The sequence below is a fragment of the Ischnura elegans genome, chromosome 2, assembly GCF_921293095.1.
Source record: "Ischnura elegans chromosome 2, ioIscEleg1.1, whole genome shotgun sequence".
In the NCBI taxonomy this organism is placed as follows: Eukaryota; Metazoa; Arthropoda; class Insecta; order Odonata; family Coenagrionidae; genus Ischnura; species Ischnura elegans.
This window is the reverse complement of record NC_060247.1, coordinates 68,769,472-68,783,952: the sequence shown is the minus strand read 5'-3', so window position 1 is coordinate 68,783,952 and position 14,481 is coordinate 68,769,472. Positions and strand designations below refer to the sequence as shown.

The following is a 14,481-nucleotide window of genomic DNA, read 5'->3' as shown; positions in this document are numbered from 1 at the left end:
AGTTGAATCGAACTACCAATGCTTCCCCTGTCCCCCTTGACGTAATCGCTTTGCGATTACATTGAAGTATTAATGAAATACTTTACCAATACGCCAGTTAAATATTACACATGCAATATTCGAGGAAAACGTGTCAATAATGGAGATTGCTCAGGCTTGGTAGGTAATGTGTGATTGCATGTCCTTTGACTGCAGCTAAATTATGTGGATGCACGAACAAAATGTACGCTTACAGCAACAGATAATTATTATTTATTATTTGAGAGAAAGAGAGAGAAAGAATATTAAATTTTACTATGTTTTCTATCCGTTTTCCAAGCGTTAAGAATCTACTTAGTACTATCGATTGGATCACATGTAGAGCGGCAATAGTTCAGCAAAGAAGCATAAACTTAATGGTTCAATTAATGTTAATAGGTATGAGTTGCTATGAATATATGCGTTGAAATTTAATCAGGAGTAGATATCAAGGAATGAAATAAGAACCCGGTAAGAGAAGAGAATTTTTTATTAGCCTCAAGAAACAACTCATTCGATTGAGGCTTCAGAAATGATCTAGATTTGAAGGATGTGAGAAAATGGAACATTATTGCCATGAAGTAGATACGTTTTATACATTTACAGCTTTAATATTTATATGGATTACTTATATTTCAGGATAACAGGCTGATTAAGTTGTATTTCAAAATGTGCAAAAAGTAGACCCAGACCGTTCATAAAGTGAATCCTTTTCCTGTGATTTAGTGTTACAATTTCCAGATACAGCTGCCCGATAGGATTGCAGTATTAAATATAAGATATCAAAGTTAAATAACTAGTTGAAACGATATCGGATATCTCGCCTTCTTTATACATTAATTCCTAAAAATAGTAATGCATTTGGAAAAAAACGTTTGAACCGTAAAATCGATATTATTTCAGCAACAACCATGGATATCAATAGCCGAATATCAGGGAAAATATCAAGCTGAAACCTTTATGTAGCCCCAAGATTCTGTACAAAAGTACAACAATGCTATTTGCATAAAGTCAGCCATCTTTCCCTCTACCAACAATAGACCCTAGAAAAATGCAAAAGGTATAAACAAGTAATGCTTTTAAATATTATATGGGATTTTTTTATTCTGCTGAGTTTTCACCCGTGAAATAAATTGATGGCCACAAAACGTTTTTTAAAAATAAACCTTTAATGGGATAACGCAACAGGGCAACAGAACAAATTTTTCAAGGGCAGGAGGCTGAAAGGAAAGAATGGGATATATTTCGCTGACGTGGCTTCTTCTTGCTACTTCTCCCAGATGCGCCGTTTCCGCCCCAGCTAATTCTCCATCCGTCCGCCGCGTCTCACACGGACATGGCGCCCAAAGTGGGTCACCTCAGACAATGCAAGGACGCTGCTTTTTTTTACTTCCTACCGCTACTTTTCTACTCGCAAGTCAGAGGAGCCGCAGAGCAAAAAAATGAACAACGAATGCGTCAATCTGGCCCGTCAGCCTCGACGAAATTCGCCGATCGGATAGTCTGGGTTTATTCAGCATGTCAGCTCAGCCTTTATTATGAACACTAACTTCATCTAGCCTTCCATAAATCAACCAATTACCTCGAAAGCTCCAAGGACAGAACTCGTGGAATTCATAGTTAATTAATGTAATTTCTTCATTTTTAATCACTTGTATTATTTGTATACTTTTTATTTTTAATTTAATTAATTAAATACCCATAAAATCGCGGAATCCCACTTTACTAATAAATTTTAAGCTAGGGGATTAACGTTATGACAATACTATACCAGATAGAATTGATTAGGTAATTTTAAAACCTGCCTTCAAATTTTAAATTTTGATAAATTATACCTGTTGACTGCTGCTATCCTGTAATTGAAAAATTAACTACGGTGCGGCGAAAGCGTCAATCTGGCGTTAATATAATGCCGTATATTATAGAATTAATTTATAAACATTCCTTCAAGATTTTAATTTTAGATTCTGCCTGGAACTAGTTATGGATCCCAGATTAAAACTCATTCATGCTCACTTTTTTCCACCTGCCCTCACTTATTAATTCCCTTCCTCCGAACGTTGATTCCTTTTCTATCCCCGAACGTCTTAACGAACTTGAATCTACCTTACCATCTGACCCATGGGACTCTACGAAATTCGGCAATCGATAACATTAAAAGGCGCGAGGTGTAGTCCACTTGTCAGTCCAAACAAGCCAAAGCCATTGGTTAGAAAAATAACCATATCGAAAGTTTGACGAATCCACTCAGCTCAAGGAAATATCTCGGGTTAGAATTCAAAAAATCACAGAGTATAAATAGTATTTCATTTTTAATTTACTGCATCATTTTATTTTTATTGACTTGGTCATTTCTCAGCTTCTTAAAAAGAAGATTAAATATCCATTGAATAGCGTGAACCATCTTCACTCATAAATTTTGTATTGGAGCAACTTTTACGTTAATATAATGCCGTATATGATAGAATTAATTTATAAAATGCCTTCAAAATTTTAATTTTAGATTCTGCCTGGAGCTAGTTATGGATCCCAGATTAAAACTCATTCATGCTCACTTTTTTCCACCTGCCCTCACTTATTAATTCACTTCCTCCGAACGTTGATTCCTTTTCTATCCCCAAACGTCTTAACGAACTTGGCTCTATCTTACCTCTCTGATCTTAAATATTATCATTTCCAATACACTCCTAACTATTGTTCCAGTTATCTTCATTTTTATGCTCTTGTTTTCTGTATTTTTGTGTACGTGGTTCTCGGTATATTTTATGTATTTGCTTGTCATTGGGCCACTGTTAATTGGCAATATTGCTTAACGTGGACATTTTCCATCAAATAAAATAAATATAAATAAAATATAAACTATCAATTTTTTTAAACTGAACGACGGTGCGGCGAAAGCGTCGATCTGGCCCATGAGTCTCTCTACGAAATTTTACCGATCGGCCGTGTTAAAAGGCTTAGAGTGTAGTCAGCATGTCAGCTCAAACTAGCCAAAACCTTTACTTTGAAAACTAACCCCATCGAACTTTTCAGGAATCAACCAACCCACTCCAAAGCTCAAAGGGCAGAACTCATCAACTTGTTGAGCCAACTTTGTGTGTGCCACAATGGGTGGGGAAGGGCTCTTCTTTCCCGAAAGCACAAAAAGAGCGGCAACTCCACCTCTACACTCGACCTCCATCGCTCTGAAAGGTGCCTCCTTTCGAAAAGCTACAAGTCCTACCTGTCTACTCCTCCTTCCCACGCATACTTTGCCTCGTTTCCTGGGTAAGCCGATCGGGGATCAATGTATCCAGGAAGGGAATGCCTTGCCGATAACAGTGAATGAAGGTGTAGGAAGGCATGAAACGCTTTTAGGTGCGAATTTCATGGGGGAATTTTGTAATTTCCCCTTCCTTTATGTCTGAGTCCCTGCTGCAAGTGGACTGCATAGAGGAGGCCCAATTACATCCCGTAGACGGTTGATTTCTGTTGCCACTTCGGTAATATTTTAACCGGTTTCAAAAATGTCCGCGGCACGGTGATGAGTGCAATGTGCTCCACTTTTATTCCAATATTTTGCATTTTAATCTATGCGAGAAATTTCGAGGAATGGCGTTGAAAAGTAATAAATTTTGTAGATGCAAGTTTTCTCTGTGTCATTTTCTTTTACCGCTGTTCAAATATCAACGTTTCTAACTAATATCTAGTGGATTGGTATCCCAATAGCATGAGCTAGGATCTCACCATTTGACTTTTCATCTATTTAGACGAATTTATAAACGTTATCACCGATAAGGTGCCTAGTATTGATAAATATTCACTCGTTTAAATTATATTTTCAGAACAAAAAGTCCAAAAATCTGTTATTACTACGCTCTTGCTTTATATCCTCTCAAAATTCCAATTTTATCCTTTCGTTGGAGCCTGGCATTTCAGCCTCTTAATGAACTTCATTTTCACTCTATGGAATTGTAGATCCCAAGCAAGCAGGAATTAGAAGTTTATCGACTTCGTCTTGTTAGCCCCTTGAAAATGATTTGCAACCAATACAACCGATTGGAGTTTAAACTGCAATGAAATTTCATATTATCTAAGTTCCACCTGATTAAGATGGCTCAAGTTATTTTTGTTCTATTATGTTTAATTTTTGCCCCTTAATGTAATACTGAAGCGTTTTCTGATCGTGTGATATCAAATCGCTGTGTTTATCCGAAAACGAAGAGATTTTTATGCTAGATAGGTCACATCCAATCGAGATGAATGCCTCCCCATGTTCTCGTATTCAGGCATGAACTTAACTCTCAATATATAATATTATATATTATACTTTATAACTTACACTTTCAAATGATTTTATCTTCTGATCGACGTAACATTTAGGTAGATCCTGACACGATAGTAGCTTTGTATTTTCCCGCTCCGAGCGTTCCATTTTTCTCTTTTTTTATTTCTCTGTGGGCTCAGCACATTCCACCGCTTGCCACTCTCCCCAAATGTAATTGAAGAAACACGTAAGCTGTCGAACGATAATTTATTCACTTACAACTTACAAAGCGAAACACTCCGTCCGTCAGATGGGGCGTTGAGCTGTGGTCACCTTGACTTCAGTGGTGAAGAGCAGGCTAATGCTAACGTCGGGTTTCTCTCCACCCTCCATTCCATACACTTCCCTCACGGCGAAAATAACCTCAATTGTCGGTCGTCTCATTCAAATACCATTCACTTACAAAAACGGTGCAGCAGTTGTGTAGCTAATACCACTAACGGTCTGTACCGGAAGTAAAATTTTAACATAATATACCCTATGTTACCGTTGCTAATTTACCAATTGCAACAGAAGATTGTTCATTCAAATCTGTGGAACTGTTTGGCCACTGCTATGGAAAAAACCATGCATACCTTCACACTCTCTGTGGGCGTTCGGGTGAAAAGAGTGAGCGTCGCATTTTGAGGAGCCTATGGGAAAGGAAATCTTTATGCGTGAGCCGCATGAAAGGGTACCTCTTTTGTTCCCCGATGAAGGTATTAGCCAATGACGGCCGCCGTTCCGGGACCCACCCTACGTTTTCCCTAGGCCATGCCATCTCCTGTGAGTGTCGTTAACCTCATCCCTAACGGAATCACACTCACTTTGCCTCGAAAGTCTCCCCTTATCCCGATCCATTAGGCTTTTCGCACCTTCACCCATTCACACTTATCCAATTCCCAAAGAAGACACTAAATTAGACTTAGAGGGTATTCCGCTATCTCAGCGTGGCCATTGTAGTGCTCTGGTTCAATTTTCATCTCCATCGAAGGTAGTTATGTGTAAGGAGTCATAATCAAACACATAATTATTGTTATAAGTATTTTAAAGGCTATATTTATCTTACTCGAATTTGAATGAATAAACTATTGTAGGACTTGTTACATTAATGATAGTAATAGTTGATATATTTTGTCAACATTTTTCTTCCGGTACATTCTGAAAGTGGCATTGTTCTTTCAACCGTTTCACCGTTGTAAGTGAAAAAACTATCGCTCGACTCCTTACATTTCTTTAAGGTTGCCTTTTATTTTCGTTTTTTACGTTTCAGGTTTAAGATTAGGTTCACACGGAGCATTTTTGAATCGCATTTGTGCCCCGTTCCCAACTTGAACTTCTCGTTACACCCGCTAGATTGCCCTATTTTTCTTTCTTTTTAACAATAATTCATGATCTCGTTCCCCCCTTCTCCGCTTGTCTAACATTCTCCCCTCTAACACGACTTTTAACATCCACTCCTCCATTATTACTCGGACCATCCAAACCCTCTCTCTGCCATCTCCCATCTTAAAGTTTCCTCTCTCACCCACTTCGTCGTTCCTTTTACTTTCCGTCTACTTCACTCTCTTCAATTTCCTCCGCACTCATATCTTGAACGCTTCAATCTTTTTATAACATATAAGAGTCGTATAATTTTTCGTCTATCAAGTGTTTCTATTATCCTCTAAATCTATTGACGGCTGGCGGCTAATTGATTCAGTATCTCCTTTAAACTTTTTGACATGGTATTCAAAAATCTCTGGTGCCTGTTTTCGACCCATTAGTCGAATATTCCTGTTTTCCCATGTCTTTGTCTCATTCCTTACGGAGATCTGATTAGGAAGCTTTTTCCACTGCTATTTGGATTAATTTAGGATATTCATGGAGTTGAAAATAAAAAAGGAGCGTCTGTAGCTTCATAACAACTGAAAGTGGCGTTGAATTGACTTAGATCACTCATTAGTTGTGAAAAAGCTCAAATTTTAAATTTCTCTTGCAATTTCCCATTGCCAAACAAAAGGCTGTTCAATTAATACAAAGTCAAAAAAGCTATTTCAAACGCTGAAAATCAGCTCCACGATTTATTTACGATTTTAATTGTGATTGAAGGAATGTAATATTATAACTGATAACTTCACGCTTGACTCTGTGAAACCTCTCCATATTGGAAATGAAAGAATAAAACTTTGTGAGGTTCATTTGTACATTTAAATAGGCACGCCCCGGGTTTCATAACGTAGTTACACCTTCACTTGAATGAAGCCTGAAGTACATCTGAATATGTAACAACCCGTGTCGTTCCCATTTAAATGTATAAGTAAATACACAAAGTTTTATTCTTTTATTTCCAGAATGTTATATTATATATTGTGGTTTATGCTGAGCCAAGTTAGTCCAGGTGGAGTCGTTGGTACCTATACAAAAATCTGCTTTTAAAACAACCCTTTCCCTCAATAATATGATGACTTTTACTTTACTTTCATATCATATTCAACTCTTTCAATTTCACGGTTACGCAATTTTTATCTCGGATCTCTGCGGTTTGGTATTCTGTATTCACAAAGAGTACTCACTTCACTACACTCGAGCAAATATTGAGTCAGAAGCATGTTCCAATAATATTGGACCAATCGCGATGCTGTAATTTCTCTGAATATCTACCTACCTTTACCATCATGAAAACATATGTGATTTACCTAACCTTATACATATAGTGGAACAGATGAGTTGAGTGGTAGATCGTATCCCAACGTATCCAAACCAACCCTTTCCTCTTTAATCTTTCCATTTCATTCCTTCGATTTTCCTCAAATAGTCTATACTCTCCAGTTCCATGTCATCCTCCAAAGCGGGGCTGGAATTAGAGGAAACTGAGTGGTTGAGAGAAAACGAATAGTATGATAGTGGTGTGGAAGGAGAGTTTTCCCAGTCTGTCAGACCGTGGTCAGAGGCGGGAGGAGGGTATGGGTCTCTATAACGATGCCTAGAGGTTTTGGTGTCCTCGCGAAAAGTCCCTCTGGCTACGAGGCCTGACCACGTCCCATCCGTTTTATTTCCCTCTCTTTATTTTCGGTAATGAACAAGGATTATGAGAGGATTGCGTCGTTTTTAATCCTTCCCAATCCTCCCTAGGATCCATATCAGCCAGGAAGCCCTCCCTCGTGTCCGTTTGAATTTCAAGACGATGATGCCAACGCCATGTTCACGTAGTCTCTTTAAACCCGCCAATTTTTCTTTTTACTTAAATTTCAATGAAAATAAATGCCACTTTTCTACTAATTTTACTTCCCTACGATACGTTTCAACCTTAGAGCTATTATCAGTTGCAATCCTACTTGATAGTAGCTTAGCGGTAGCCGTTGAAACCACACGGAAGAAAAGTTTATTGAAAAGTACCTTCGATGACATTATGCTGTCTTTACAGTACACATCAACGGTAACATTTATTTAAATGCATGAAAACTATATGTACACCATACGTGAATCCAAAGTAATTTACAAGTCAGGAATTTTTTTCTAATACTTTTTTGTAGTTATGCATCGTGCCTACTCTTTGAGATTTTAATTTTTGTCTGCTCCTGTTTTTTTTATGTAGAAGAAGCATACCCTTCCTTGATGAAAACCAATCTTTGTACATAGGTTTTCTTACTTCTCGCTCAATTAACAATGTTTTCCTTAAATACAGATGAAATTTTCATATATCATCGCCAAATCAAAACATTTTCAATTTAATAGTAAGCACTACAGCTATTAGTGGGTGCCACCACTATTAGGCTGTTTATCAAAGCTCCATGTAGCATATATGTGGTTGTCCAAATATTAAATAGAATTTTAAATGTAATGGCACAGAATTGCAGTTTGATTACGCCACTGGCGGCACCATTGGAGATAAAAAATTTCTAGTTCTCTCAAAAATACTTCATTTCACTCAAGTCCCAAAAATAAATTTCTATGTTAGAGTCCAATATTATTGCACATGAAGTTCTTCATCGCGCACCGCGGAAATCTTTGTTCTCACATTATTGCACATTTTCGCAATATAATGAGCTTTCTTTCACTTTGGCGATATTGTACCAAGAGAAATAGGTACCAATATTTTCTGCTCGTATATCAAATTAATACACCGTTTCGCGGCCATAGAATTCCACATTTTTTGCACGACTGCATTCATTCAAGACGTTTAATCAGTACAATCCTTACATCCTCACTTTATCTGTAACACTGATAACCTTAATTTTCTGTCTTACGAGGCCATTCACACCTTACCGTACTCCACCTTCTTTTTGCTAGTTCGCCTTATCTCAACACCTTCATGTGCACCCATTCTCTGCTACCTTGCTTCCATTAAAAGGTTAGGCTACTCTATCCACCTTCTCAATAGCTCTCCCTGAAGATTTTTTTCTCGCATCGTACTCAGTGTTTGATTGCCGTAGCGTCGTAAAAAAGCAACATTTATACGTCAGGTCATAGGAACTGGGCACTTATATTACTATCATCCATTTCTTTTTCTCGCTCCACACGTTCGGTTGCATCGACGAAAAACACCAACCAGCTTGAGCACAGACTGATTTTGAGTTAATGCCAGCCGGCAACGCTTCTTGCTACATCTCCTGGGATATCTGAAGCCCTTGCTACACTTTTTTTATTCCATTCGTCGTATTTTGTCTTTATAGTCGGAGAGTTGAACGTGGAGAGGACTTTGCTTTACGCGCCGGAGGATGGATTTTTTCATTTTTCCACTTGGAGTTGTGATAAGTTATTGATACTACATTTTTCTGTTTGATATTTATTTCAGAACACTGCAAAGTAAGCAAAGAATATTGTAAAAAATTCTATAGAACATCGTTTTTCTCAGGATTTAATCTTAAAATGCTCATCTTGAAAAACAGAAGTGATTACTATTGTGTATTTACTATTGGCGTAACATATTGGTTTCTGCAAACAGCATATTTAATAACATTAAATTGCGTAGCCTTTTCAACGAGAAAAAATTCAGAGCAAGTTACTGGTGGACACTTTTCACTTATGTTTGCAACATGGGCTGTTTTTCCTACTCATTCTTTCTTAGTCCATTGACAATATATTATTAACTGTATGGATGAAAATACCATCGGAAGCCTATCAAAGGTCCAAATTCAATTAGGTATAAGTAACTCGTCTAAATAAATAAATCTCATGCACTACAACTTTAACCAGTCTTGCAGTGTAATATTCACATTCTTTTGCTGTAAATGTTCCCTTTAACTATGATAGTTCAGCGAAAGGATGTGAATTTATATTTATAGATTTTATGTTTAAAATTAAGCGACTGATTGTGAACTATTAAAACGTTTATTTAGATTGATCCCCTTTAAAGATATTCTTGGCAGTAGTTGGCCTCTTTTATGGATGATCATTTGGTATTTTTTATATTTATTTGCATAGGCAGGAACTTCAGCTGTGCTCTTCATATTTCATTTCTTTATAGAATGTAGCCGTTAAACAGCTGAATATTTGCTGAAAATGGTAATACATGGCACTCAACTGTGTCATCGTGACAAAATAATTCAATTTAATCAGGAGTTAGCAACAAAGGCTGGAGCCACATTTCAAAGAGAGTTCAGGTTGGTACAGTACTAATGAATCTAAATTCTAACTAAAACGGCGGAGTCTCTTACGGGAAAACCCGAATGCGGTCTCCATACTTTTCTTAACTCGTCGTAAGATGTAAGCTGGGTCACTATGCGAGACCTTCCGGCGGTGAACCTTCCGGCGCGGGGTCCACTGTTACGAGGGCTTGAGCGTCTCACGGATGTAATTAATTCATGCCCGTCGTCGTAAGCTGCAAGTGTTTAACCTAGCTTGTGACCATAGCTTCCTCTTTTCTCCACCAGGCTCGACGGGGGTTTCTGCACTCAGGAGCGCGAGGATAATGCTTCCTGCTGCGGTGCAAGCCGGCGACTCGGCCACCCTCATCTGCTTATACGACCTGGAAGGAGCGCCCCTCTACTCCGTCAAGTGGTACAAGGGCCGGCGGGAGTTCTACCGCTACGTACCCAAGGAGGTGCCGCCCACCAAGGTCTTCCCCTTCCCGGGAATCGTCGTGGACGTGAGTCGCATGTCATGGGCCCAAACTGCCCTTAACCCCCTATACAATAAGCTCTGCTCCCCTCGTTTACAAAACGGCTCTTATCTCTATCTCTGTTTTGAACATGGCACCAAAGCCTTCCGGCCTCACCAACTCTGCTCCACTAATTTGTTCCGCAAATGTTGGCCTGAAAAACGGCTCTAGCGCTGATGGTGAGCATTGCGGTGGCTTGAAGTCCTCCGCTAAACGGGAGATGACTTTTGATAGGAGTGGTTGTGACCTTGTTATTTGCTCGTATGCCGGCTGACAAGAGATTATGTAAATGTAAATTCAGGAAACTGCAAATATTATTGCGAAAATTCAACAGAGAAAAAATCATTCGACTTGCCCTGAATAGATTTTTTCTCCGTGGAGTAATCGCACCATTCGTGCATTACGGGTGACTCCGTAAAGCTTACACCGTGGCCAGTCCCGGTATACTTAAATTAATGTTCAACATGAAACCCCAAAAAGGAAATTGTACAATTCTATAAAAAATTACTTTTCGACCACTTTGAATCACCAAAGCGTTTTTCTTTTCATGAATGTAAAAAAATTTTAGTAAGTATCATGATCCTAACGGTATTAAACTTTTTTGCTATTTTATGTTCCCATTTTATTCTCCTTTTCCAAAAGAACTCGTAATGAAGTATGGGATCTAGATACACCAGCTTAGCAACTGTTTTTCAGCGATTTCAAGTTAGATTTGATGTTGAACAGGAGGAGATCTCAATAGAAATAAATTACAATTAAAGTTACTTACAGCTCCTCTGGTTTTCAAAGTGGTTGTAATCTTTTTTGAGCGCAACTGAAATCTTTCCGGTCTCAAAGGTCGCTCTGCTACTTTTTTCCGCAAAATGTGACCTCATGAAAAGCTCTAGTTTTCGCTGCCTAACATAAATTTAGCTGTAAAATCAGAGCTGAACTGGGGATGGCACGTGTGTTTTAATTGACAAGTTGTTACCTGAATTTAGCGTCACTTACAATCAAATATAATGCCCCACAAATAATTTGCATAAATCTACAATTTTTAAACTCTGTTTGGCCAGAGTGGACGACTAAAGCTTTATGTTAATGACCTGGCTGTAAATGGTAGTGAGTACTAAAATTAACTTAAATGCCATACTACTTCCTCAGTGTGTATTCCCATATGCCATTACTATATGAGGAAGCTAGTTATACCAGTACGGATATCGAATACTAATCTTTATATGTTTAAGCTGTTTAAATGTTTATTTCTGAGACGATTCGTTCAGAATACCTAACAGCAAGAGCATTTAACTGAGATGGAATCAAATTTTTTTTCTTATTCCCATTAAGAAACTTGAAGCTAATGAAATACATTTCATGCAAGCGTTTATGAATCATAAACAAATTTAAAGCAAAAACTCAAGCGTCAATGATAGAAGTAATTTCACCAAGTCCGTTGTAAGTATTTGAAGAGTGCTTTCTATAAACTTGTATGGGACATTCACCCTATCAACTTAAGCTCAGATGATATTAAATGAATCGTGCATTTCCAAAACGTTGTAAGTGCCAAAAATAAAATTTTACCGGAAGAAGAAAAAACACATTTTGTAAAGAAAAATATTATTATTGAGTGGGTGAATAACACATAAAATTATTTTTGAAGTATTTGTTATTTTAAAGGTAGGTTGTACCTGTTCTTTTTAATAAAAATTCTATTCACAGCGTGTTTTAGTAAGAAAAGTAATATTTTCCAAATTTGGCATTTACAACGTTTTGGAAATGCTCGATTCAAATAATAATCCATTTTTTACAAATTGCTATTGAATAAGCTGCAGATAAGTCGATGGTCGAGTGAGTACGGAAAGAATGCTTTCCCAGAGAAGTGGCGCTTCTGACTAATCTAGGGCACTCTTAAAACATGGGTTTTGCTTCACATGAGCATAGAGGTGTATGTTATTGAACACGTTATGTCAACTGACTTCAGAGTACGATTGCATCTTTAACCCCGTGAAATGTGGTTTCCCGCACAGCGTAACTGTCACACAAATTGTATCTCATCGGTTTACAGGCGTTCTCATGCGTGCTTACTTCTCTAGAATGACAATAATTTTTTCTGCTGCGTAGAACAAATATTTGAAATAGAAAACTGAGGAGAATGCTGAGAAAATGGTAATCAGAAAGTTTAAACGTCAACCAATCACCAGCTCCGGTTTTCAAGCGTCTTTAACTTGCCTTCTTTTGTACAAACTGGCTGATCGACCTTCTCAAGCTTGAGGTTCATATCAAGGATGCAATAAATCAATAAATTGTAAATGAATTTTGAAATATAAATGAATTCCATTGAAATATTTTATTATTCAATGAATTTTCTAGACCGTACAGTTGATGTTGGAATTTTATTTACTTTTTGATTTTAAAAAAGTTCTGTCAAACATATTTTTATCACTTTTGATATAACTTGAATATCTGAGGAATTTTTTCCAACATACCGTTCAATTCCCACGCAATGCGATACGGTTCGCGCTCATTTTAAGGCTTACCCTCTGCGTGCGAAGGAGGACCTCCTCATTTCATAAATAGCCTCGTTTTTTAGTGCTGCGTTCTACAGATTTTAGGCAGTGCAGGAGTGCTTTGGAAGTTGGAGAAATGGAGAGTAATGATTTTCTTACGTCATGCCTCGAGCGACATTTAGATGCCAGCCCGCAATCTCTCCAATCTGCATTTGACCATAATCCCTGTATACTTCCCCTTTAGTGGTGCTTCGACCCAAATGAAGTCCAAAAGATGTGGAGATTTCCATATGGCAACATTTATATAGGTGTCGTTTGAACTGTGCAATTCAAAAAAATACTATTTCGTTTGTGATGAGAAAAAAACGTCAAACATCATTTCTAGCATTATTAGAGCTTAAAGTTTAAAGTTAGGATCCGTATAATGTAGAAAATTCAAATTTTTTATTTCATTTTGCAAATTTTAAAGCCTTTTGAGTTTACCGTATTGCCATTTTCTTGTAAGTTACGTGTGTCGACTTAAATTATTACATTCATTATATAATAAAAGGATACTTACGCCCTTTCTCAGTTTTGTATTAATAGCTTTGCAGTATCAATTGTTAATAAATATCTTCCCAATGTTGCGCCTAGTATCTCCACGGAGGCCTTTATAATGCGTACCATTCAAACTCTACCTCCCGAAAAATTACTGTGAATGTATTTTTTGGACGTGAGTTATTATAGTAAGATTAGAAGAACAACTTTTGATATTTTCATGATAGTGGCATTAACGTCATTCCTTGGAGCAAACTCCTTGCAAGAACACATCACACCTTCTCCATCAGTGGTATTTCACCTCTTCTGTAAGAATGGTTCATTTAAAACATGCATATCATCTAAATTTTAAGGTACATATTAAGGAACAGTCATAACCTTTCTACATATCAAATATAAAAGCTAAACAATTATATAACTACAAATTAAATACTTGGCTAAAATTTCAAATCGAAGATACATACAAATATTGGTGTGGGTTGGCTTTATAAACTCTGAAATTTTGTATTTCATAGAGCAACATATGAGTAATTAGCCGAAATAAAAAGACACATCGGACGTGAGTAAAATTTCCTTTTGATTTTAGAATCAGATTGGGTTTCTGCGATGCAATTTGATAACTACGCTCATCCCTCCTCATTCCGTCCCATATTCCTGACTCTTCTTCGTTCTCCCGACCGCGAATCGCCGAAGCAAAAAATAAAATGATGGCGAGTTGGGAGTGATGGATTTCTTCACCCAGTGGGCCGCCTCCAGCTCGCACTGGTTTTCCTCATCTGGTGGGCGACCCCTTTTAAATCCCTCTTATGTACTGCCCCTCGAGGGATCGGTCGCTCGGTAGCCTCTAATATCCGCGATGGGCACTGGAACGAATTGGGACGAGAAGAATTGGACGACTTTGCGCCGCGGGAAGTCAATTCCGCCAATACTCCCGAGTTTTGGAAGTCCGAGGCAGTTGCCCTAATTGGCTGCGGCATAATTTCGTGATTCCTCGGTCGTCTTTCATTATCGCTGGGAATGTTAAGCTGAGTCATATGTGACGACACGTGTGCATTCATTACGATTTTTTTATT

General features: G+C 37.8%; 1 protein-coding gene across 1 annotated transcript in view; it reads left to right on the top strand.

The window, feature by feature from the left end:
- The first annotated feature begins 10,162 nt into the window (after positions 1-10,162).
- LOC124153925 overlaps positions 10,163-14,481 on the top strand; it is a 148,648-nt gene continuing 144,329 nt past the window's right edge. The window contains exon 1 of the mRNA XM_046527334.1: positions 10,163-10,373. Within this exon, the coding sequence (XP_046383290.1) occupies positions 10,197-10,373 (177 nt within the window). The 5' untranslated portion in view covers positions 10,163-10,196. The remainder of the gene's footprint in view (positions 10,374-14,481) is intronic.